The sequence below is a fragment of the Aquarana catesbeiana genome, linkage group LG05 (genome assembly GCF_042186555.1).
Source record: "Aquarana catesbeiana isolate 2022-GZ linkage group LG05, ASM4218655v1, whole genome shotgun sequence".
NCBI lineage: Eukaryota > Metazoa > Chordata > Amphibia > Anura > Ranidae > Aquarana > Aquarana catesbeiana.
Window position 1 is genome coordinate 521,672,067 of NC_133328.1, and position 26,608 is coordinate 521,698,674.

Sequence of the window (26,608 nt, forward strand, 5' to 3'; positions counted from 1 at the left end):
CTGTCCACGGCGGATCTCTGCTAGCGGTGGTGCCAACCCACCGAAGTAAATTTACTGATAGAACGCTCAAAGTTTACAAACAGCACCAATGTTTTACTGGCAAAAAACATTACATTTACTGACAGAGCCCCATTTAAAAAAGTAAAATGGCCATTTTTAGTGCAATATATTTTCACTATCAATATTTAAAGCTACAAAGTGTAAAGGAGAGATCTTAGGGAATCTGATGTAAGAGGTGATGCTGCAGTCTCTGATGTAAAGGGAAACTGTGATGTAAGGAAGTCTCTGGTCACCACAGCCCCCTCCTTACACAAGAGTCAATAGAGCTCCCCCCGTGCAACACAGTCCACAGGGACTGTGGACATGGCACATGTGAGGTCAGAGTCTGAGGACATGGCAGATGGGTGGGTCAGAGTCTGAGGACATGGCAGATGGGTGGGTCAGAGTCTGAGGACATGGCAGATGGGTGGGTCAGAGTCTGAGGACATGGCAGATGGGTGGGTCAGAGTCTGAGGACATGGCAGATGGGTGGGTCAGAGTCTGAGGACATGGCAGATGGGAGGGTCAGAGTCTGAGGACATGGCAGATGGGAGGGTCAGAGTCTGAGGACATGGCAGATGGGAGGGTCAGAGTCTGAGGACATGGCAGATGGGAGGGTCAGAGTCTGAGGACATGGCAGATGGGAGGGTCAGAGTCTGAGGACATGGCAGATGGGAGGGTCAGAGTCTGAGGACATGGCAGATGGGAGGGTCAGAGTCTGAGGACATGGCAGATGAGAGGGTCAGAGTCTGCGGACATGGCAGATGGGAGGGTAAGAGTCTGCGGATATGGCACATGGGAGGTCAGAGTCTGCGGACATGGCACAGTGTTGCATAGTAGGTGAGGTTGAAAAGTTCATCCACTCCAACCTATGTGTGTGATTATATGTCAGTTTTACATTGTATATCCCTGTATGTTGTGGTTGTTCAGGTGCTTATCTAACCGTTTTTTTAAACTATCGATGCTCCCCGCTGTGGAAGGGCATTCTACATCCTTGCCGCTCTTACTGTAAAGAACCCTCTACGTAGTTTAAGGTTAAACCTCTTTTCTTCCAATATTAATAAGTGGCCACGTGTCTTGTTAAACTCCCTTCTGCGAAAACGTTTTTTCCCTATTGTGGGGTCACCAGTACGGTATTTATAACTTGAAATCATATCCCCTCTCAAGCATCTCTTCTCCAGAGAGAATAAGATCAATGCTCTCAACCTTTCCTCATAACTAATATCCTCCAGTCCCTTTATTAGCCTCTTTGTACTCGCTCCATTTCCAGTACATCCTTCCTGAGGACTGGTGCCCAGAACTGGACAGCATACTCTAGGTGCGGCCAGACCACAGTTTTGTAGAGCGGGAGAATTATTGCTTTATCTCTGGAGTTAATCCCCTTTTTAATGCATGCCAATATTCTGCTTGCTTTGTTAGCAGCAGCTTGGCATTGCATGCCATTGCTGAGCCTATCATCTACTAGGACCCCCAGGTCCTTTTACATCCTAGTTTCCCCTAGAGGTTCTCCCCCAGTGTATAGATTGCATTCATATTTTTGCCACCCAAATTCATTATTTTACATTTTTCTACATTAAACCTCATTTGCCATGTAGTTGCCCACCCCATTAATTTGTTCAGATATTTTTGCAAGGTTTCCACATCCTGCAGAGAAGTTATTGCCCTGCTTAGCTTAGTATCGTCTAAATACAGAGATTGAACTGTTTACCCCATCCTCCAGGTCGTTTATGAACAAAATAAATAGGATTGGTCCCAGCACAGAACCCTGGGGGGCCCCACTACCCAACCCCTGACCATTCCGAGCACTCCCCATTTATCACCACCCTCTAAACTCGCCCTTGTAGCCAGTTTTCAATCCATGTACTCACCCTGTGGTCCATGCCAACGGACCTTATTTTGTACAGTAAATGTTTGAGGAACTATGTCAAATGCTTTTGCAAAATCCAGATACACCACATCTACGGGCCTTCCTTTATCTAGATGGCAACTCACCTCCTCATAGAAGGTTTGGTAAGAACGATTCTTCCAATTACTGCTAATGATACTGTTCATTACTAAAATCTTGTATATAGTCCCTTATCCCCTCCAAGAGCTTGCATACTATTGATGTTAGACTAACTGGTCTGTAATTCCCAGGGATGTATTTTGGGCCCTTTTTAAATATTGGTGCTACGTTGGCTTTTCTCCAATCAGCTGGTACCATTCCAGTCAGTAGACTGTCAGTAAAAATTATGAACAATGGTCTGGCAATTACTTGACCGAGTTCCTTATGTACCCACGCGGATGCAAGCCATCTGGTTCCGGTGATTTATTAATGTTAAGTTCTCAAGTCTAATTTTAATTCTGTCCTCTGTTAACCATGGAGGTGCTTCCTGTGATGTGTCGTAAGGATAAACACTGCAGTTTTGGTTACTGAAGCCCCCCGATTCTCTCGTGAAGACTGAGGAGAAGAATAAATTCAATACCTTCGCCATCTCCCCATCCTTTGTAACCAGATGTTCTTCCTCATTCTTTATGGGGCCATCATGGTCTGCCCTCCCTTTTTTACTGTTTATATACTTAAAAAATTTCTTGGGAATTTTTTTTGCTCTCCTCCGCTATGTGTCTTTCGTGTTCTATCTTAGCCGCCCTAATTGCACCCTTACATTTCTTGTTGCATTCTTTATAAAGTCTGACTGCTGCTGATGATCCCTCAACCTTGTATTTTTTGAAGGCCTTCTCCTTTGCTTTTATATGCATTTTTACATTGAAGTTAAGCCATCAAGGACTTTTGTTCGCTCCTTTAAATTTATTACCTAATGGGATGCATTAGTTAATGCCCTTATTTAATATGCTCTTAAAGCAAACCCATCTCTCCTCCGTGTTCTTTGTTCCTAAGATTTTATCCCAATTCATGCCTTCTAGCAAGTTTAGGGAAGTTGGCTCTTTTGAAATTCAGTGTCTTTGTATTCCCCTCTGGTTCCTATTTGTGTGATTTATTCTGAAGCCAATTGACCTGTGATCGCTGTTTCCTAAATTGCCCTGCATTTCCATATCCGTGATCAGGTCTGTATTGTTGGTAATCAGTAGAGCCAGTAACGCTTTATTTATAGTTGGTGCGTCTACCATCTGAACCACGAAATTCCTGCATGACATTTAGGAACTGGCGAGCCTTAGACGAATGCGTGGTTCCCTCCGCCCAGTCTATATCTGGATAATTAAAATCCCCCATTATAACACTTCCCATTCTTGCTGCTAATCCAGCTTGTGATAGGAGATCCGTCTCCCCCTCCTCCCTCAGGTTAGGGGGCCTATAGCATACTCCCAGTATTATTTTCCCCTTAATTTCATCTTAGCTTCATCCCTTTGCTCTACCCATAAGGATTCCACCCTATCCCTCTCTCACATTCACTTGTACATTTTTCTTGATATATAGGCATACCCCTCCCCCTGTTTTACCCTGTCGATCCCTGGGATAAAAAGGGTATACCCTTAGATGGTTGCCAGCCAATCATGAGAGCTGTTTAAGCAGGTCTCTGAAATTCCCACAAAATCCAAATCCTCCTCATACAACAATATCTCTAGTTTACCCATCTTGTCCGCCAGGCTCCTGGCATTGGTGAACACGCCACGTAGTTTAGACCGATCGCATACTATCCTCTTATTGGGTGTTCCGAGATTGCAACTAGAATTTGTTACTATACGTACCTTGGGTTTATGTGCTTTAGTCAACCTACCACTAATGCCCCCAATACTACCCTCTGAAATATGTTCCGCGCTGACTATCTCTATCTCTGGGCCCCCCCCAATGTGCACCATGACAGCCGGGTCATCCCCTGCCCCTCCCAGTAATCCATCCACTAGATCCGTTATGTGCAGAACCCGAGTGCCCGGTAAACATATAGTTCGGTGCTTCGGGTCTTTGTTACAGATTGCCCTCTCTGTACTAAGAATTGAGTCCCCTACCACCAGAATCTGTCTTTCCTTTCCCTTCGCTTCCCCCCCCCCCCCCCACTCTCACTGGAAGAGTTCTTCCCCTGGCAGCTAGGAGAGTCCCTCAGCTCCAGCAGTACTGGTACCTGACTGGTTTCACCAATGTCACTCAATGGAGCGTACTTATTGGGATGTTCCAGCCCTGGATCGGCCTCCTTGGCACTTCCCCCTCTACCCTTCCTGACTGTCATCCATCTACACTTTCCTAGTGCCTGCACCTCTTTGTCTCCACCCGCCTCTGTGCTTGCCCCTGCTGTGTACGTTCCTGGCTCTCCTTTAGTATGGAGGGTCTTCTCAGTGCTCACAGTTGCTTCCCCAGATTCAGAACCTGGGCTTCCAGGGAAACAATGTACTTGCATTTTGCACAGCAGTACTCGCCCTCGATCGGATGATCAAGGAACGCATACATGCCGCAAGATGTACACTGATTCACATCTCCACACCCACTGAGCATCGTACCTATTAAATTTAGTGAGAATTGGGGATATACCCTGTCCAAATTACCTAACAACTAGCTTCCTGACACTAATACTCAAGACAATACACAGGTACTCGCAGACCCACGTCCACACACAATACACAAGTACTAACGATCCACACACACTACTCAGGTACTCACAATATACAGGTACTACCTGACACTAATACTCAATACAGTCTTCATGCACTCGCAGCACTCATGTACTTACAATACACAGGTACACACACAGGTACTTGACCTCTGTTATAACCTCTTGTTTTCAACTCTGGTTTTTTACCTCACCACTTAGTCCAGTTCAACTTGGTCTAAGTTCCAGCAAGCTCAAAGATGAGCAGGCTCACAATGAGTTCTATAGGCCTCAAGCACCTGTGACCAACAAACCACTCCCCTTAATTAGTAGGCTGAAGGAAGCAAAGAAAAAAAAAAGCTGTTTAAAAAGTGACAGACACATAGGAGGTCAGAGTCTGTGGACATGGCACATAGGAGGTCAGATGGGAGGTCAAGGTCTGCGGGCATGGCACAAGCGACAGTCATAATGCTAAAGGGCAGCATCAATCTTGCTTACCCTACCTTCCACAGTGCTGGCAGTCTACAGATACAACAGGTCCTTTCATCTTAGCTGTGCCACTCATGCTCTTCCAGTAGCTTCTGCTGGCCTCTCCCTCTTGTATCACTCGGCCCCTCCCCAGCCTCACCCCCTTCATCTCACACAGCCTCCAGTTCCCTGTGTGCTTCTGGACTGGAGATGTTTGTGTCCCTCTGCTACCACGGGGGGTGGGGGGGTGGGTAGGGGATTTGTTTTTGTTGCCATAGCGATCTGACGGCTCCCTGGTCTCTGAGGAAGACCGTGTTGTTCTTCCTGTCCTGCACCTGTCAGAGAGGAGGGGGAGTGGAGTAGACGGGGCCAGGATTCAGGAGAGGAGCTGCAGCCAAGTCAGTGGAGCCTGGAGGCAGCGGCTGAAGTTAACAGCGCCCGAGGCTGTGCTGCGCCGCCTGCCTGCGTCAGTTTACCGAGCTGCTTAAAGATGAGAGAAGGGCCGGCGCCAGCATAAGAACTTCTTGGGAAACCCCTGACTTTTGCGCCCCCCCCTCCCCTGGCGCCCTTAGACGGCTGTCTGGGCTACCTTATGCCGGCGCCGGCCATGTCTATACTTATAATTTCTTCTCTTTCTATATAACATATTTAGTGTTGCTCTACCTAGTCATATTGGGTCCTGAAGAAGCCGTGTAACTGACGAAACGTTGACCTGGCAGACCTGGTTCCCGGAAGCATACAGTTTCTACATTGATGCTATGTTATCCTTAAACCAAATTTATATAACAGTCTTTCAGTACTTAACCAAGTCCCGACCGGCTCACGCAGATATACTGCAGCACAATGGCTCTCCTGGGCGAAACCCCATATGGGTACGTCCTTCCCTCTTAGAGCCGGAGGCGCGCGCTCGCTGCACGGCGGGAGACATGATGCGCATGGCTGGCAGGCATGATCGCCGCCGGCCACATGCGAGCGCATGCATGAAATCCCTGTTCTGTCAGGGGAGAGGAGACCTATCGTTTGTTCCTACTGAGTAGGAACAACGGTAGGTCTCCTCCCCCAGTCAGTCCTATCCCCATACAGTTAGGACACACATTTAACCCCTTGATCGCCCCCTTCCCTGCCAGTGACATTTACACAGTAATCAGTGCATATTTATAGCAATGATCGCTGTATAAAGGTCAATGGTCCCAAAAATGTGTCAAGTGTCCGGTCCGTCAGTCGCAATACCCCAAAAAAAAAAAAAAAAAACTAATTATAAAAATGCCATAAAAATGCCACAAATCTTTCCCATAGTTTGTAGACGCTATAACTTTTGCCCAAACCAATCAATATACGCTTATTGCTTTTTTTTTTACCAAAAATTATGTAGAATATATATTGGCCTAAACTGATGAAGAAATTTGTTTTAAAAAAAATTGGGGGGATATTATAGCAAAAAGTAAAAAAAATTGCTTTTTTAAAATCGTCGCTCTTTTTTTGTTTATAGCACAAAAAATAAAAAACGCAGATACCGCAAATACCACCAAAAGAAAGCTCTATTTGTGGGGAAAAAAAGGATGCAAATTTTGTTTGGGTACAGCATTGCATGACCTCGCAATTGTCATTTAAAGCGACGCAGTGCCAAATTGCAAAAGGTGCTCTGGTCAGGAAAGGGGTAAAATCTTCCGTGGCTGAAGTGGTTAAAATAGAGTTCTCTTTAACATTATCCTGTGGATTGTTGGAAGGCTGACATGCCTTTGTTTTTATAAACTTCTTTTTAATGTGTACGAATAAAGATACAATTTTCTATAATTCTGTCTAACCTCCCATGCTGAGCCTTTAAAGTCCAGTTGTTTAGGCGGGATTTGGTTTAGCCAGCCCCGCACTCTTTTGCATTGACTACAGCAGGGGTAGGCAACCCCATGCACTGGTACCGCAACTGGCACACCAAGCCTCTTTTGCTGGCACCCGACTCCCTCCCTATGAGCAGAGCAGCACAGGGAACTCTCAGTAAAGTAGTAGTCATACTGTCATTAATGCATTCTAATTTAAGAATCCCCCACGCCGCACTGAGGGGAAGGCACTCCGCCCCCACACATTATAAAAGATGGGAAACATTGTTTGGTTCTCCAACTTTGCTGTAGCTGCAATTTTCGGCTTTTGTGATGGGGAAGAGATTTGGTGCAGTTCTACTTTGGAGGGCAGTCCCTGCTTTCCAGGATGAGGAGGACTGTCTTAGCCACTGCTAAAGCCAACCACAGTCCTGCTAGCCCCGTCCACCATCTGGAGGAATATGACTCACTTGGTTGCCACTACCAATCTCAGAAAGAAGGGATTGCACTGTGATTGAGAAAACCACAATCAGGTGGCAGTTTGTGGAATTACTGTTGAGCTTCTGGGAACTTTGTTGAAATTATTCCTGAACCTTTGCGACACTTACTACTGAACCCCAGGACTCTGTGTCCCTTTAAGCCAGAGCCGGTATTCAGCGCAATGAAAATCACACCCAACCACTTTTTCTCAGCTGCAGGGGCCCAACTTATGATCCTACACACAGGTGCACTGCTTTCAGAAGATCCCTTGGACCTAATCATTGCGCATCCATTCCATATGCTTGTATGACATCACATACATTACATACAAGCACGTGGGCTGGATGCGAGAGGTGGATCAGCAGGATGAGTGTGCTAGGAAAGGTAGATGCGTCTCATCTCTGCTTCCTTTCACCACTCTGCATATCACACATATCATAGTAGAGAAGAGGGTACGATGGTGGGGAAAATGAGCAGGAGGGGTTCAGAGGTGGAACAGAAGATCAAGAGGGTACAGCGGTGGGGCAGATGTGCAGGGAGGTACAGCGGTGGGCCAGAAGAGCAAGGGGGTACAGTGTTGGGCCAAAAGAGCAGGGGGGGCTCAGTGTTGGGCCAGAAGAGCAGGGGGGGCTCAGTGTTGGGCCAGAAGAGCAGGGGGGCTCAGTGTTGGGCCAGAAGAGCAGGGGGGCTCAGTGTTGGGCCAGAAGAGCAGGGGGGGCTCAGTGTTGGGCCAGAAGAGCAGGGGGGCTCAGTGTTGGGCCAGAAGAGCAGGGGGGTTCAGTGTTGGGCCAGAAGAGCAGGGGGGCTCAGTGTTGGGCCAGAAGAGCAGGGGGGGCTCAGTGTTGGGCCAGAAGAGCAGGGGGGCTCAGTGTTGGGCCAGAAGAGCATGGGGGTTCAGTGTTGGGCCAGAAGAGCAGGGGGGTTCAGTGTTGGGCCCAATGAGCAGGGGGGGGGGGTAGAGAAGTGGGGCAGATGTGAAAGGAGGTGTATTGAAGGGGCAGATGAGAACGGGGTTACAGTGGTGGGGCAAGAGAACAGGGGGAACAGAGGTGGGGCAGGAGAGCAGGGGGGGATACAGAGGTGAGACAGATGTGCAGAACGTACATTGGTGGGGCAGATGAGAAAGTGGGTTACAGTGGTGCGGCAGATGAGCAGATGGTTTCAGTGTTAGGACAGATGAGAAGGTGATTTAGTAGTGAGACAGAAGAGCATGGGGATACAACGGTGGAGCAGATGTGCAGGGAGGTACAGTGGTGGGGCAGATGAGAAAAGGGGTACATTGATGGGGCAGATGAGCGGGGGGTTACAGTGGTGGGACAGAAGAGCAACGGGGTACAGTGGTGGGTGAGATGTGCAGGGGGTACAGTGGTGGGAGGGATGAGAAGGGGGTTCAGTGGGACAGAAAATTAGGGGGGTACAGTGATGGGGGGTTCAGTGTTGGCTCAGAGTGGAAAGGAGGTACATTGGTGAGACAGATGAGCAGGGGGTTACAGCGGTGGGGCAGAGGAGCAGGGGGTACAGTCGTGCGGCAGATGTGCAGAGGAGAAAGGAGGTACATCGGTGGAACACAGGGGGTTACAGTGGTGGGGCAGAAGAGCAGGTGGAACAGAGGTGGGACAGATGTGCAGGAAGTACAGTGGTGGGGCAGATGAGCAGATAAGTTCAGTGTTGGGACAGATGAGAAGATAGTTTAGTGGTGGAGCAGATGTGCATGGAGGTACAGTGGTGGGGCAGATCAGAAAGGGGGAACATTGGTGGGGCAGATGTGCAGGGTAGCACAGTGGTGGGGCAGATGTGCAGGGTAGCACAGTGGTGGGGCAGATGTGCAGGGTAGCACAGTGGTGGGGCAGATGTGCAGGGGGGGTACACATTGGTGGGGCAGATGAGAAAGGGGGTAAATTGGTTGGGCAGATGAGCAGGGTTGTACAGTGGTGGGGCAGATAAGCAGGGTTGTACAGTGGTGGGGCAGATGAGCAGGGAGGGTTACAGTGGTGGAGCAGATAAGCAGGGGGGTTTAGTGTTGGGGAAGAAAAGCAGGGGGGTAGAGCATTGGGGCGGATGTGAAAGGAGGTGTATTGGTGGGGCATATGAGAAGGGGGTTACAGTGATCAGAGGTGTGAAGGTGCATGAATTGGGGTTCCTCTGAGGTGTGGAGTTGCAGGAATTGGGGCTGATCTGAGGCGTGAGAGTGCAGGATGTTAATTTCTCACTACTAAAGTAGTTTACAGCATTTGCTTTATAAAAAAAATGCTTTTTGTGATTGAGAGTGTAAAGTTGAAATCAATTTCTTTGAAAACATTTTTTGGTATACTGTGCTCAAAAGGTTGCCTACCCCTGGACTACAGTATTTCATTTTTAATTGCCAACCTTTTGAATGAAGTTTGAATTAAGTGTACCCTTTGTTTGAAACATAACTTTCAGTTTTATATTTCCCCTCCTCCTCCCTTCCTTTCTTTCCCCCTCACCTCCTCATGGTGAATTGGATGCCTCATACCGCTTATGTGTTTAATTTTGGTATGTATTCCAAAGTATTCTTTTTTGATTGTTATATTTTTTTAATGAAATTTATTAGGATGCTAGATTTTTTATTATGTAGTTAATATACATGCAACATACAAATGTCCGTAAGCATACAGTATGTATTAATTATAATGTACCTCCCAGTACCAATAGGATCTACTGAGGAAGCTATTGAAGAAACACGTAGTGATCCATTGGTGCTGGCATTGTGATCCAGTTGGCTGGCCTTTAGATTGAAGATTTCTGTTATGACAGCATATTCATTATTCCAGAGGCCATTCGTACAGGTTTTCCCGTCCAGCCATATGTGTTATATATGGGAGAATGTACATACTATGGCACACCCATGCACTTATCTTTGTGACATGTTTTTATGATGATATTTAATATATTTTATCTATACCTTTGAGTACTTCTCTTTCCCCCTTGGGATTACAGTGGCAGCCTTAAAAGTCCGCTTTTCAATTGTTCCTTCGTTTTGTTTATACATTTTGGATGTGGTACCAGGCATTGCGGATTGTGTCTCTATTTTTCTTTTAATATAAAATATCACAAGGTATTGCCCTCAAATAAAACCTGGGAACTTTCTAAACCTCGTTTAAAACAGTTTAACAACAAATCTCACTTTTGATCGAAAATATAACTGGCTAGGGAGAATCTGATTGGTTGTTCTAGATATTACGTCTGTTTTTATTTCAGATATATTTAGTACAAAAGGCCTACGCAAGCTCTATTGCAGTACCTTATTGCATCCTTACATATAGGTGAGAAATAAGTAATTTAGCATGAAGCTAAGCATTTGAAAGATTTGAACACAGCAGCCAAAGTACTTTGCAGAATCATTATAAAGTGTAGCCAGGTATATAATATACTGAAAGTTAGTACAGCGCAACTAATGCACCATGTCCCACCTGCAGTATACATTAAGAGAATAGTAAGGGCACCACTTTGTCTGCTAATCAATCTGTTGAATATATTCATAATCATTATTCACAGGCAATGTGTCTGAGTGATAAATGTGCATTTTCATAGTATTTGAAGTGCCAATTGAGGATATAAGAAAAAGTACAGCGTCCACACTATTCTCCAGCTGGTTGCACATTGAATCACAGAACAATAGGACTCTGATTACAAAATTCTAATTTCTTGCATGAATGAGCTCTGTAGTTTAGACTCGGGTAGACTGCAGCCCTCCAGCTGATGAAGAAATGCAGGTTTCAGCCTGTGCTGCCAGGGTGCAGTTGAGAAAACATATAATGACTTGCAGTTCCTCAGCAGAGATGCGGCAACAGGTGTTACAGCTGTTATAGACAGCTTATGGACTATGGTCTGGAAATGTAGCCATTGTGGGATGGAGACTCTGCAAAGAGTTGTGTCAAGCAGCTAAACAACGCTTCTCTCTTACAACAATGATCTCAGAACATGCCTGTGACTGTCAAAGTGTTAAAGACCAATTCCAAACAAAATAAATCTCACTTGGGCAGAGTGAGACATAAGTTGCATTGAAAGCTTACTTGGGTTGGTGATCAGAACAACTCAGCTGAAAAAGTCGGCCTGTCATAACCACATTAAGGGTGGTTCTTCAACCACACCTGGAATGTACTGGTAAGAAATCAAGCCCCATGTTCTTAGCTCAGTGGCGTACTGCGATTCAGAGGAGAAGTAATTAAAAAACAGAACATCAAACCTATAGAAAAGTCAGTGCCAGGACTGTCCCCTTGATTTCTCAAGCCTGGGTCATAGAGACAGCTTTTTATGCAAACACCTTGTGAGACTGATTTTTCAGCTGTTTCACTGAGGGATTTGTTACCCCATCTTGACCAACGCCATCTAAACCCAAAGCAAAAATGTAATAAATTTCATCTGACAAGTCATCAGATGTAGCGACTGCAAACGTTTTCTTTTTTCAGGTATTTTCCCTTTATTATCTCGCTTCCTGTCCCATCATGTCTACACGAATTTGTCCATTGCATCTACAGAGGAAACCATAGTTGCCACACACGCTAGATTTCGAACATGTCTGCCTTTGTTCAACTCCATTACATTTTGGATTGATGAGACTAGTAGTTTTCACAATAAAGATACAGTTCTTTGTGCGTTCTTATATGCCCACATGAAGTGACCAGGACACTGCATTTCTGGCAATATCCACAGATACTTTCTGTACTTGCTGATACTGTTCTTAGCCGGAATAGTGAAAAAAAAAAATCCAACCACCACATCTAAGACTGGTAAGCTGCAATACATAATTTTTTTTTTTTTTTTTTTTTATGTAGGCTGGCCATACACTGCAAATTTCTATTGCAAGATTCCCTCAACAACATGGATAGTGCTAACAGGGGAATCTCTCCTGCCGAGCTATTGTCTGCTTCCAGCGGGAGAGTGGGAAAAACGTCCTCACCGGAAGCTGCTAGTGACAATCGTAAGAACCTGGGATACTGGTTGTACACATGTTGATCGATCAACTTGGAACATTCAGCCTGTCCATTAACAGTTTGAATCTCAGCCGGTTCCTGCTGAACAGGCCGAGATTCAAACTGTGTATGGCCGGTCCTAGATACACTTTAAATTTAGCAAACAAAAAAAAAAAACACACAAGCCCCTCCCATGTTGGACAAATAGAAGACACTTGTTAATTCGGCTCTACCATTAATATAAGGCTGCTTAAAGCAGTGGGGGATGTTTCACCAAATTTGAGAAAGCATGGTCTCCTTGGTTGGCAACCTCAGACATGGCTAACTTAGATACAACCTTGAACATTGTGTCCTACTTCTCTGAGCTAATTGCATCCTCTATTATACACTAAGGTGGTATGATCACTTAGTATAATTTATCCCCTCCCGAGACCATTCCCAGATTACCTTAGGTCCCACTATGAACATGCCCTGCTGCCAAGTCATAATTGTACTTGTCCCTGGTGCATCATACTGTTTATTCAGGCATCTGGCATCCTTTTGTACTATAGTAATCTGCTGTCATTGTTATTGTCATTTGGATTTTTACATTGAGCATTAATGTTTGTTTAGACGGATTTCAGTGTGGTATAACAATAATGTATAATTGTCACGGGTAACCACTATAGCTGTGTTTTGTTTGATTTCTTGTGTTGTCATGCAAAAATCACAATGAAAAAAGTACCAGTTACACTTACCGGTAACTGCCTTTCTAGGAAATCTTCCAGGACGACATACCTGAGAGATGAGGGGCTCCTCTCTACAGGAAACACAATTGACAGCTGTTTTAAATCCCCACCCTCCCCTTGATCCTCAATTTGTAGCAAATTAATTCCTGAACCCGGTTCACAAGGGAAATCATTCCTCATAGGCACTCACCTTCTAGTGTTCTACAATTTTCCCTTCTCCAACACGCGGGAAGTAGGCCTGCCGTCCTGGAAGATTTCCTAGAAAGGCAGTTACTGGTAAGTGTAACTGGTACTTTTCTCTAGTCATCTTCCAGGACGGCACACCTGAGAGGATAAGCAAGTACCTCAGGCCTACCTTAGAGTGGGACCACTGCCTGCAAGACCCTCTTGGCAAACCTCGCTTTTGCCGTGAGCTTTACCTCCACTCCATATGCTTTGATGAAGGTATCTTAGCTGGATCATGCGGCTGATCTGCAGGTCTGCTCCATCCTGCCTTCTCCGCTTCGGATGCATGATCTAGGTGGAGTGGGCTCTTAAAGATGGAATCAGAAAATATGTTAAATTTATAGGTTAGCAATGTTGCCTGTCTCACACATCTAACAACCATGGCCTATTTGTGCCTGTGGGTGCTACTTAGAACCACTTAAAAGATTAAATCAGTGACCCGTCTTGTAAAACAAGGACACTACATTGATCAATAAGAGGGCCTGTCTTAACACTACCCTGTTCAGGGAAATAAATCTGCAAAGAGGGGGTCCCTGACAGACAACCTTTTTTGTTCATTTTTATCTTTACGTCAGCGAAGACTAAAGGGAAGCCTACTTAAGGGTAATAGATGACCAGAAGCTTGATCCCTGGGTTAAGGCATTCCCAATCTATGGCTTTACTTATGCCTGAATGCCTACTTCAGGAGATTAAGTCCATAGCAGGAGTAGAACACTCATATTGCTACATCTAGTTCTGCTAGGAGGGTGAAATGGCCATGTACCGAGCCGTAACCTATTCGGTCATGTATACAGGTCAGGTGATACGTTTTGATAGTTCATCTTCAGGCCATAATAGTCCTCTGACCAGATCTTCCCAAGATCTTACTAAACAGGGTGAATTTTTATTGCCTTCCTCCAGTGTCCTATAACCATACCGGGCTTTAACCCTAGGAAATTGTTCTGGCATCCCTGAATGTAAGGGGCTGAGGCTTTCTGACATGTGACGTCTGCAGCCAGAACTCCTGGCCCCTCCATGGAAAAGAAGGTCTTAAATAAAAAAGGTAAAACATGCATTATTAATATCACAAATATAAAAGGCCATAGATTGTGAGCACAGCACAATAGATTTAGACAGAAGGGACACAAGCATAGAAAACAATGTTGTGTATCTGAGTGCGGCTAGCTAAACCGACATATCAAATATGGGAAGAGAACCAAATCTGAACTTCAATGTAGACAAACAGTCTTCACAGTTTGGTTTTCTGATGTGCGGCCAAAATGTAAAAACATTAAGACACAAACAAACCCTAAATGCTGTGTATTTCTGAAGTGCAGCTAGCTAGGTCATAACTGATATAAATACAGAAAGGATGGGAACCCCCTTTACTGTGGTGTTTTACTGACGTACAGCAAAATAAGGCAGTAAATATAAGACAGAAAGACCCAACCTTCTATGTTGCTTATTTCTGACGAACCACCAAATACAGTTATAAGATCAATATGAACACGGAAAAAAACACCAACTCCCATGTTGTGCATTTCTGCTGTGCCACAGGGTAACATAATATGGAACACAAGACTATCTTTTCTGTTATGCAGTTCTGTAGTGCAGTCAGATAGAACCAACACTGAGAAAGGACACAAGCAACCTGCAGCATTGTATTTTTCTGAAATGCAGTAAGGTAAGGTAATATGAAACAAAAAGCACCAGCAAGCTTCAATGTTGAGTATTTCTGCTGTGCAGCAACATAAAAATAGAAAAAAACAGACAGCCTTCACAGCTGCGATCTTTCTGGTGTACTGCAAAATAAGGCAATAACTCCAAGATGTGTATTCCTGCTGTGTAGCAAAGCCTCACCCAGAAGGGACAGATAAGTTTAAGGCCCCCACACCCCTGCAACCCAACCTGCAATTTGGGACTGCAAGATGCATGAGAAGTCATACACCATAGCTTCCAATGGGTACAGATCCTGCGACTGCAGGTCACAGCGCCTCCAAGTAGTCCGTGCTCTCTGGATACGTGCAATTTTCAGGTTGAACAAGCGAGGGGTCCCCAATGCTGTGTCTCCCTGTAGGAGTGCAAGCCAACAACCCCCTGCTGTGTATCCCTAAGAAACAGCAAAGTAGAACAATGAGAAACAGAAAAAAACACCCCTCACTGCTGTGCCTTTCTGATATGCAGACAATAAGGCAGTAAATATAGGACATACAGGACACAAACAATCCCTGTGTATGTCTGATGTGTAGCAATATAACAATACTGAGCAGAGATGCCACCACCCTCAAAGTGTCTCCCTGCTGAGCAGCAAAAACAAATCAGAAAAGGACAAGCAACCTTCACTGCTGTGTCTTTTCTGATATGCTGCCAATAAGTCAGCAAATGTAGGACATAAAAGGACAGACAATCTTCAATCTTGTATATGTCTGATGTGCAGCAATATAACAATTCTGAACAGAGATATCACAACCCTAAGCCTAGTTCCATATTGAAGTGATTTGGCACGTGACTTAACATGGCAAATCGCATGCCTAAAATCGGCAGCCATTGCCATTAATAGCACTGTCTGAATCGGCGTGACACCACTTTGCGGTGCCGCACCGATTACCAAAGGCAGTATATGTACTACCCCTAACCCAGGTTCAAGATGTATTTCTGCTATGTAGCCCAACAAACCAGGACCATCAATCTTCACCGTTGTCTTTCTGATATGCAACCAATAAGGCAGTAATACTGGACACACAAAAAAAACACAGACAGATCTCAATCTTGTGTATGTCTGATGTGTAGCAATTGATGTCACAAGACTCAATGATGTGCATTTCTGCCATGAGGCACGAAACCAGAAAGTACAGACCACCTTCACTGTTGTATTTCTCTGATCTGTTGCCAAATAAAGCAGTACATTTAGGATATACAGGACACCAAACAATCCTCAGTGTAGTGCATTTCTGATGTACAGCAATATACCCCTTATGAGCAGAGATGTCACAAATCTCAATGTGTATTTCTGCTGCGCCGCAAAGACAAACCTTCACTACTGAGCTCTAATGGTGTGAAGCCAAGAAGGAGTCAGGGTGTATCCCTTTATAATATATCCAAACGGGCAAATTATTTCATAGGCATAGCCTAGGCTGTAAATACTAACCCTTCACCACCAGTGAAGGAACAAATTCTAAAATGAAAGTTTAAAGTGGTTGAACACCCCCTTACTATAGTAGCTCTTGTCCTACCTTACCTCCGCTCCCTGAGTCTGAGCAAACGTAGCCAGCTCATACACAGGTGGGGCTAATCAAACCCTTACAGCATCTAAAGTCTTAGGCCCCTTTCACACGGGACGGATCCGTGTTGATCCGCCCCATGAACATCCGCTGCTCAGCGGGGATTGCTCCGTTTTCCCCAGCTGAGCCGGCGGATGACAGGGCGGGACCCGCACACTGTGCAGGGACCGCCCCGTCAGATCTCCGCTCTCCCCTATGGGGGATCGGAGGAACACGGACCGTCTGTCCGTGTTCCTCCGATCCGCTCTGCAGACGGATAGAAAAATAGGATTTTCTTCCGTCCGCAGAATCGGACGAGAGCGGAGACGGATGACATCGGGTGTTTGCGGATGTACATCCGCTGACACCCGCTATCCCATAGGGATGGCTGTATGTCCGTATTTCATCCGAAAATGGATGGATGAAATACGGACATACGGTCCGCATGTGTGAAAGGGGCCTTACTGAGCCCAGCCCTAGAGACCAATTAAGCCTAGAGGTAAATGGCTACCTGCAGGCCTTAAGCAAGCAATCATTAACTACCGGTTTACATATGTAGCTCTTACAGAGGTTTGCACAGAAAATCCTCAATTAAAAGTTTGTAGGAAGCGATTTATGGTAAATCACCTCTAGTTCTGCCACTGGGTGGACTGTAGTTCAAACCAACAAAAAGGTTTTTCAGACCTCCTGCACAATAAATATAACCGCAGTGTAAAGGTGGAGTGGGTGGTTAGAGCTTATGAAAAGTTACCCATAGCAAGCAACCCTGAAAAGGAGGCTCTGTCACAAGAAAACCCTTAGCCCGGGTTCACACCTATGCGAATTGGATGCTTACACCGCATCCAATTCGCAGGACATTTTAAAATACATTCATTTGAATGTATCTGGTTCACATATGTGCGCTGCATTCGCACTGCGCATTGCACAAAAAAGTGTGCGTTTTTTGGGCATTGCGGTGCGAATTACAAGCCCATTACCTCCTATGGGAACGCATCTGATTCGCAGATGCATTGCGTTCTGAACAAGGATTTTCTCCTTCTCCTCACTACACCCCCCCCTCCCCCTCTCCTTGCTCACTGATCCGCAGCTAGAACGCAGAGAAGCGTTTGAACAACAGATTTTTATCTTCCCAGTGAAACCCGAGCTTTAATTCGCACCGCACATGTGTGAAACCGGGCTAACTGTGCCTTCTCCATGCATTACTTGATCCCTGCCATATCGTTGAAAGTTAGGTCAGCTTTGAAGCATCTTGGAGCAACTTCAGATTCCTAGCAGCTGGGTTAATAGGGCCAGATTACCTAGTGCACCTGCACCTACTGACCAGGGGAGCTTACTCCTGATCCTCCAACCACTGCACAATCAACCCTACTTTAATAACTTGTTCAGTGGTTTACCTGGCCTGTAAGAAACTCTTTGTATCTACCAGGTCTCCCCTCTTTGCTATATTCACCCCTACTAATGTCCCACAACCGGGCTTATAGGGAGAGGCTGGCAACCTACTGTTGCGATAACCACAGTGTCTCTGATAAGGATGAGCTCCGGCACATGCAGAGCCCTCCAGGAAGTCGGCACGGCGCTGCACTGCGCTAATCACAGGCAGTGAGACATTTCATGATCCCTGCAGCCGCACATCGGGAAAATGTCTCACTGCCTGTGATTAGCGCAGCGCCGTGCCGACTTCCTGACGGGCTCTGCACATGGAGTGTGCGAACACGCCGGAGCTCATCCTTAGTCTCTGATGTAAGAGGGAGCTGGGGCTGTAGGTTTTAGCAGAAGCTTCTGGGCTATTTGTATCCAGACTCAAGGCAAGGCAAAGGCCAATGCCAAGGCAAAGGGAAGTACTCACCATTGTCATCTTCCCCTTTGCCACAGCCACCGGGCTCGCTTTTCCATCTTTATGGTCCACACGCAAGGAGGATAGCCGTCAACTGCGGTCACCATAGGGAGCTGCAAGGTTAGGCTGTGTCCTGCACTGCACCAGTCAGTATATACACAGGGGTGGGCAATGCCTTACCTTCCTCTTTCCCATCTGAGGTGGTTTAGGCAGACATTCGCTCCTCTGCACCACGTGTCCAACGTACAGCGTCTCTGATGTAAGAGGGAGCTGTGGCTGGTGGTTTTAGCAGAAGCTTCTGGGCTATTTGTATCCAGACCCCAGGGGAGATTATCTCAAATGCCCAGAAAATGTCTGGCTGATATTAGGGATTTTTGAAGCTAAATTCCCAAGGCAAACTGTATTTATCGGCATATAACACGCACCTTAATTTTAAGAGGGAAGTTTCTGGAAAAAAAACTCACATTTTAAATAAAGAATTTTGAAGCAAAATAAGGGTCAGTGCCCATCTGCAGCCTCGCCATTGCCCATCACTGCAGCCTGATCAATGCCCATCATTGCAGCCGTGCCCATCATTGCAGCCTGACCAGTGACCATATGCAGCCTTGCCCATCATTGCAGCCTGATCAGTGCCCGTCTGCAGTCTTGCCCCTCTTTGCAGCCTGATCAGTGCCCATCTGCAGTGTTGCCCCTCTTTGCAGCATGATCAGTGCGCATCTGCAGCCTTGTTATTGCGGAAATAGACAGAGCCGGATTTCTTGTGTACTCAGCTCAGATTGCAGTACTGCCCCTTGGCCTGGCTCCTATGATGGACATAACACCGGTCCAATGGCAGGACGTCAATGCTAGGAGGCGGGACTGGGCGTGACTGTGAGCGGAGCTGTGTATACAGGAGATTCGGCTCTGTCTATTTTGGCAGCACTCATTCCCTTCTTCCCCTCCGAGGCATATAACACGCACACAAGATTTTTCCCTGATTTTAAGGGGGAAAAAAGTGCGTGTTATATGCCGATAAATACTGTACTTACCGTTGTTGTCTTCCCCTTTTTTCCACAACCACCAGGCTCGCTTTTCCATCCTTATGGTCCACACGCAAGGAGGATAGCCGACAAAGTGCCCCCCCAACTGCTGTCCTCATAGGGAGCTGCAGGGTTAGGCTGTGTCCTGCACTGCACCAGTCAGTATATACACAGGGGGGCAATGCCTTACCTTCCACTTTCCCATCTGAGGTGGTTTAGGCAGACACTCGCTCCTCTGCACCACTTGTCCACCGTAGTGAACTGGTGCCTCTTTGGGCTCTCTCTTCAGCCGCCACGCTGGTCAGCGTCTCCTCCAGCGCTTCCCCTTCCCAGGGTCGCACCGTCGTCCTCAGCTTAGGGAGGAAGACAGAAGGAGCCTGAGAGGCAGAGATGTTGAGCGGTGTATACCCCAGTGACCGGATCACTGATACAGTTTCTGGGCCACCTGTGAGAAGACCGGAGCCTGCAGGCCTGCCTATATCTGCCTCACTGGGTTAACCATCTGACCCTCGGTCATCTGGTTAGAAGAAAAAAAAACAAACGTTTCGCTGTGTAGGGAGAAACAAAATCAAAAACTGGGATCAAGGGGAAGGGTGGGGACTTAAAACAGCTGTCAACTGATTGTGTTTCCTGTAGGGAGCAGCCGCTCATCTTTTAGGTGTGCCGTCCTGGAAGATGACTAGAGAAAGAATGTTTAAACATTTGTAAAAAGGAACTTGATGGCACCCCCTTCATTTATGAGTGTCAGAGATTTCCCTGATACCTTGTGAAATGGTAACCTGAAGATCTCTATGGTTACTTACCAGGGGATTCTCCAGCACAGGACATACAATGAAGAGGAGCTAAAGGTATACTGTATATAACAGTCCTTTCTTTTCTTGTTGCAGTGATCACTTAAGTCTATGCTGGGGCTCATGAACCATATTTGCAATGAATGCTTACCCTCACTAGATCAGTGTAACCAGTTTCCTTTGCAGTCCACCATGGTTGAGCTTTCAGTCCATTTACATTGTACAATGATCGCTGCCATACCGAGGCAAAGTGTCCTTTCTTGTGGCCAGCCTCATACCACGTGTATGCCTGGAAAATACAATCACCTTTACTATTACCCCATTCAAGACAAGGTTTAAATAACAGCATAATATTGCAAAGGATACTTTTATTCAAATGTTTCCTTCAAGGCAACCAGCCACCCACTATTCACAAAATAAACTGCTCTTGGTTCAGATGTGCGCACACATTGTTCTGTACACTCTCCAATGTGCACTGTTCTTTACACACTCCAATCTATATACATTGCTCTTCACACCCTCTGATATATACATACAGCTCTGTACATAATCTGATTTAAATAAACACTGCTCTGCACACCCTGCAATATATACATACACTGCTCTGTACACTCTATACACATTGCTCTGTACACCTTCCGATATACAGTATGTCACAAAAGTGAGTACACCCCCTCACATTTTTGTAAATATTTTATTATAACTTTTCATGTGACAACACTTAAGAAATGACACTTTGCGACAATGTAAAGTAGTGAGTGTACAGCTTGTTAAACAGTGAAAATTTGCTGTCCCCTCAAAATAACTCTACACACAGCCATTGTTGCCAGCTAAACAGCTGGCAACAAAAGTGAGTACACCCCTAAGTGAAAATGTCCAAATTGGGCCCAAAGTGTCAATATTTTGTGTGGCCACCATTATTTTCCAGCACTGCCTTAACCATCTTGGGCATGGCGTTCACCAGAGCTTCACAGGTTGCCACTGGAGTCCTTTTCCACTCCTCCATGAAGACATCACGAAGCTGGTGGATATTAGAGATCTTGCGCTCCTCCACCTTCCGTTTGAGGATGCTCAATAGGGTTTAGGTCTGGAGACATGCTTGGCCAGTCCATCACCTTTACCCTCAGCTTCCTTAGCAAGGCAGTGGTCCTCTTGGAGGTGTGTTTGGGGTTATGTTGGAATACTGCCCTGCGACCCAGTCTCCGAAGGGAGGGGATCATGCTCTGGTACAGAATGTCACAGTACATGTTGCCATTCACGGTTCCCTCAATGAAATGTAGCTCCCCAGTGCCAGCAGCACTCATGTAACCCCAGACCATGACACACACAATGCCTGAGTGTAGGCAAGACACACTTGTCTTTGTACTCCTTACCTGGTTGCCGTCACTCACACATGCCCGACACCATCTGAACCAAATAAGTTTATCTTGGTCCTATCAGACCACAAGACAAGGTTCCAGTAATCCATGTCCTTAGTCTGCTTGTCTTCAGCAAACGGTTTGTGGGCTTTCTTGTACATCATCTTTAGAAGACGACAGCCATGCAGACCAATTTGATGCAGTGTGCAGCGTATAGTCTGAGCACTGACAGGCTGACCCCCCCACCCCTTCAACCTCTGCAGCAAAGCTGGCAGCACTCATACATCTATTTCCCAAAGACAACCTCTGGATATGACGATGAGCGCGTGCACTCAACTGCTTTGGTTGATCATGGCGAGGCCTGTTCTGAGTGGAACTTGTCCTGTTAAACCGCTGTATGGTCTTGGCCACCGTGCTGCAGCTCAGTTTCAGGGTCTTGGCAATCTTCTTATCGCCTAGGCCATCTTTATGTGGAGCAACAATTATTTTTTTCAGATCCTCTTCATAGAGTTCTTTGCCATGAGGTGCCATGTTGAACTTCCAGTGACCAGTATGAGAGAGTGAGAGCAATAACACCAAATTTAACACACCTGCTCCCCATTCACACCTGAGACCTTCTAACACTAATGAGTTACATGACACCAGGGAAGGAAAATGGCTTATTGGGCCCAATGTGGACTTTTTCACTTAGGGGTGTGCTCACTTTTGTTGCCAGCAGTTTAGACATTAATGGCTGTGTGTTGAGTTATTTTGAGGGGACAGCAAATTTACACATTTATACAAGCTGTACACTCACTACTTTACATTGTAGCAAAGTGTAACTTCTTCAGTGTTGTCACATGAAAGGTATAATAAAATATTTACAAAAATGTGAGGGGTGTACTCACTTTTGTGAGATACTGTATACACATTGCAATGTACACTACTTTAATATGTACAAATTGCTACTGTAAATACACTACTTTGATATACTGAAAACACACTGCTATGTATACAGCTTCACCATACACAAACTTGCTACATACACTATTCCAATATAGGCACATTGCTCTGTACAACCTTCGATGTGTACATACATCTACACTCCTGGCATATAATTATTGCTCTGTACACCTTCTGATATACACAATATTATCTACACTCTCCAAAATATACACATTCTGTGTACACTCTCCAATATATACAAATTGCTCTGTACACCCTCCACTATATACACACAGTTATGTACACCTTCTAACATCTACACGTTGTTCTGTATACCCTCTGATCAGTACACACACTACTCTATACACCCTGCAGGGCCAGTGCTACTACTAGGCAAACTAGGCAGCCGCCTAGGGTGCACTGCTGTCTAGGGTGCAGCCATGGCCACTGGTTTGTACTGTTTGACCTTGACCTACAGTAGTCCCTGTCGTAGTATTTTTTTTTCTTTTTTGGATGCCTGGGTCTTTGGGGTCATGCAGACAGGTTGTCCCACACTCCCTGTTGACTCCACTGTCTGGAGCTCGGTATGCCGCCGCCCTGCCCTCTTTCAACAGGGCAATGGCGATTATTGGTTCTGCTGTGGGTCTTAGACTGGGCGAGCACCGTGCACCGGATGGAATACTGGTGTGGGCGGTGCGTCCTCTCCCATGGGGAGTATATAGGGTGGTTTGGTAGGTCATTTGGCCTTGTGGAGCCACTGGTGGTACTACCCTTTTTTCTTTCTCTGGATGGTGCAGTTGGACTGGTAAGCCTGCTACAGCCTTGTGTTTATTCAGGGGAGTTTTTTTCATCTCCTATATTTCTTCACAGATATAACATTGCTGACAGGAGGGTGGGGGTGCAAGTAGCTGGTCTTGCCTAGGGTGCAAAATAGTATAGAACTGGCCCTGACACCCTGCAATATATACCACACTCTGTATACCCTATGTTCTATGCACATACCCCAGGATACCCTCTCTCTCAATCCTGTGAAGCAGATGAAGAGGAATCTAGAGTGGGGAAAGGCATAGATCAGAGTCCATAAAGCATCTATTGTAAATGCCAGAGGGACCCTGGACCTTGCAACAAACCTGTCAAGTTTGTTGTTGAACCTGGAGACCAGGAGTTCTATGTCCGGCGTCCCCTACCTGTGGCAAAGGGTTTGATAAATGCTGGATAGAGGGCCATCCCTCTGGACCTAGACACTGACCACTGAGAAAATCAGCCTGTCAATTTTAAACGCCTGGGATGTGGATGGCGGAAAAGACCATAATGTGAAGTTCAGCCCAAGAACATCCCCAGAAATAGGGAGGCAAAGAACAACCTTGCATTCTCTAGCAAAACTTCTGTATCCACAGAAACAAGCTAAGAATTGAATGGGTTGTAAAAAGGCAGTTCATTAATAACTTTAACTTATATTTTATGCTTTTATTCATGCTATTCAGTATGTGCCAGTTTCCTTATCTTACAAAACATCTATTCATCTATGCATAGTACTGCTGAGTGAAGCGGTTGTTATACTTTCAGTCACATTTTAAGTATACTGTATAGAAGTCAAATGTGAACATCGGTGTAGTAACCAAATGAAAATCAAATCTGTTCATTGGCCATGGGGTATAACATGACAATTACAAACACAGTAATTACACTGGATGCTGGAATATTTGAGTCAATATTTTAATTTTGGAACTATTGAAATAATTCTGAAGCATCAGGGAGAATGTTTACCTCCTTGTCTCCAATTCTCTGCAGGGCATCCCCCAGGTGGAAGTAAAAACGACCATCATCAGTACCAGGCTCTTCTGATAATAGCCCATCCTAAAAATAATTGAATCAGTTGATCAAAAAAAAAAAAAAAAACCAATAAATACGTTATACAATTATAGAAAGTAATGTAACCTTAAACAACTGTTATAAATGTAAATTGTATGCACATTATAGTTAAAGTTTTGTTTAGCTTTGGATAAAGTAGGGAAGGGTTAAGACCTCTGCTAAGCTATATTATTGCTGTCTGTGTACCACTGGAGAAATTTCCTTTCACTTTTTGTCCTAGAAAAGCAACAGAAAGCTAGAGGAAATCTCCCAAAGTGAGGGGAGCTCTCAACTTAGACAGTAGTCTCCGGCACAGGTGTCCCTATCAGCTTTCCCCTTACCTCATGTTCTGGGGCGGCTTGAATTAACCCTCACTTTCTTTTTCGGTGACAATATTAACCAGTACAAATAGAGGAGTGACACAGAAGGCAATAAAAATTCAACATAGCATGCACGGAGGCTAGACAGACATGCCGGACTAGAGCTCCGCTCCATGAGGGGAAAAAAAAACGCATAATAAAGGCAGCTCATGGACACAGAAACGGTAAAAACCGTATTATTATCCACCCTAGAGGTGAGGGGGACATTATTTAAACATAATGGTGCTGGGAGGTGCCTGAAATAAAACCAAACTTAGCCCTAATAGCGGCACCCAGGCAAGGCATACTGTAAAAAAGGCGCCGGTCTCCTCAGGTAATTTTACCTCAGACAAGAAACTCAAACCAAAGCAGCCAAAAGCTATCTCCTCGAGGGACTCTGATTCTGAACCTGATACAAATATGTTAAATTCCTCACAAGACTCTGCTATTCCTTCTAACATCTTGAAGCAATTTGAAAAAATGCTTCATAAAGCATTACTGCAAACATCAGAGCAAATTACTAGTAATCTTACTAGGGAGATTAGAGAACTGGGGAGACGTACTGAAGCACTGGAGCTGAAAGTTGAAGACATAGAAAATTTTACACAGGATACCTTCTCTGAAATAGATGTCCTCAAAGAGGAAAATATCACTTTACAGAACAGACTGGAAGACTATGAGAATCGCGCCAGGAGATCGAACCTGCACTTCAGAGGCATACCAGAATCAATCACAGATCTGCAATCAACAATCACAGCGTTATGCCAAGAGCTACTACCTGGCATATCGGTGGAAAGGCTTGAAATGGATAGAATACATAGGGCACTTATGCCCAAAAAAGCTGATGGTCCTCCCAGGGATATTATAGCAAAATTTCATTTTTATCGATCAAAAGAGCAACTTTTAGAAGCGGCTAGAGGGAAAATTAATCTAACCTTTCAGGGTCATAGTTATCAGCTTTTCGCTGATTTATACTAGTTAACAATATCTAAGAGGCATGCAATGAAACCTCAATTGTCGGAACTCCAACGTCATGCCATCAAGTATCAATGGCGATTCCCATTCTCCCTAAAATTCACCCACAATGGGACCAGATTCGCATGTAAAACCCCTGAAGAACTCCAACAATTACTTCAAGACCTCAATTTGATTGATGGAACACCTACAGCCTCCACTTCACGTAGAAGATCAGCTTCTGCTTCCTCCATTTGGAAAACATCATCATCTTCTTCTGAGACAAAAAATGGCAATCATCATACACACAAAAGAGGACAACAAGAACAAGATGACGCCATGGACTGAGAATCTATCCTTACATAATATATCCGATTCGGCTACGACATCATCTAGTGGGAGAGCAGTATTATAACTGAATTACTGAATATTCTCCCTAAACTAAAAACTAATACTTCCTCTAGCTCACTAGTGAGCAGCTGAACTTACAATAAGATCTAGATGATCTAATCTACTAAATCATACCTTATTGGTATAAGTTTATAATTAACAAAATTTTTACTTTGAATTTATGCTCTTTTTTTTTTGGTATTTTTTAGAAATATGGTTGAGTAAGTGATAAGATAATTTCTTCACTTTCTGTACACCTAAATAGTCCCTAATACATGGTGGATATATATATATATATATATATATATATATATATATATATATATATTTTTTTTTTTATTACTATTTTTTCTCTTTCTTTTTTTTTGTTTCTCAACTAAACGTAAAACAGCCACAAATGATGGAAAATCTTCCTTCAACTGATGTTTATTCTAATTCTACACAATTTTGAAATATAGAGTTTTTTTTGATAGTTTTAACTCCACAGTTCAGTTTATATTTCCATAATCACCCCAAAAGGAAAGAATAGGCTTCTTATCTTTTCCTGTTGGATGGACATCCAAGTACGTTACCTATTTTCCGGTATTCCTTTATTCCTATTCCTTTTTTTTTTTCCCTTCGCTCTATATTTACTATAGATATATACCCTTCAAAACTACAACCGACCTTACCAAATTAATG

At 44.9% G+C, this 26,608-nt stretch overlaps 1 protein-coding gene across 9 annotated transcripts in view; it reads right to left on the bottom strand.

The window, feature by feature from the left end:
- The window catches only part of ASPH (aspartate beta-hydroxylase), a 325,502-nt gene that overhangs the window by 36,217 nt on the left and 262,677 nt on the right, over window positions 1-26,608 (bottom strand). For all 9 annotated transcript variants that reach the window (XM_073631691.1, XM_073631689.1, XM_073631688.1 and 6 more), the window contains 2 exons: window positions 24,141-24,230; window positions 20,243-20,380 (listed from right to left, as the gene is read on the bottom strand). In XM_073631691.1, the coding sequence (XP_073487792.1) occupies window positions 20,243-20,380; window positions 24,141-24,230 (228 nt within the window). The remainder of the gene's footprint in view (window positions 1-20,242; window positions 20,381-24,140; window positions 24,231-26,608) is intronic.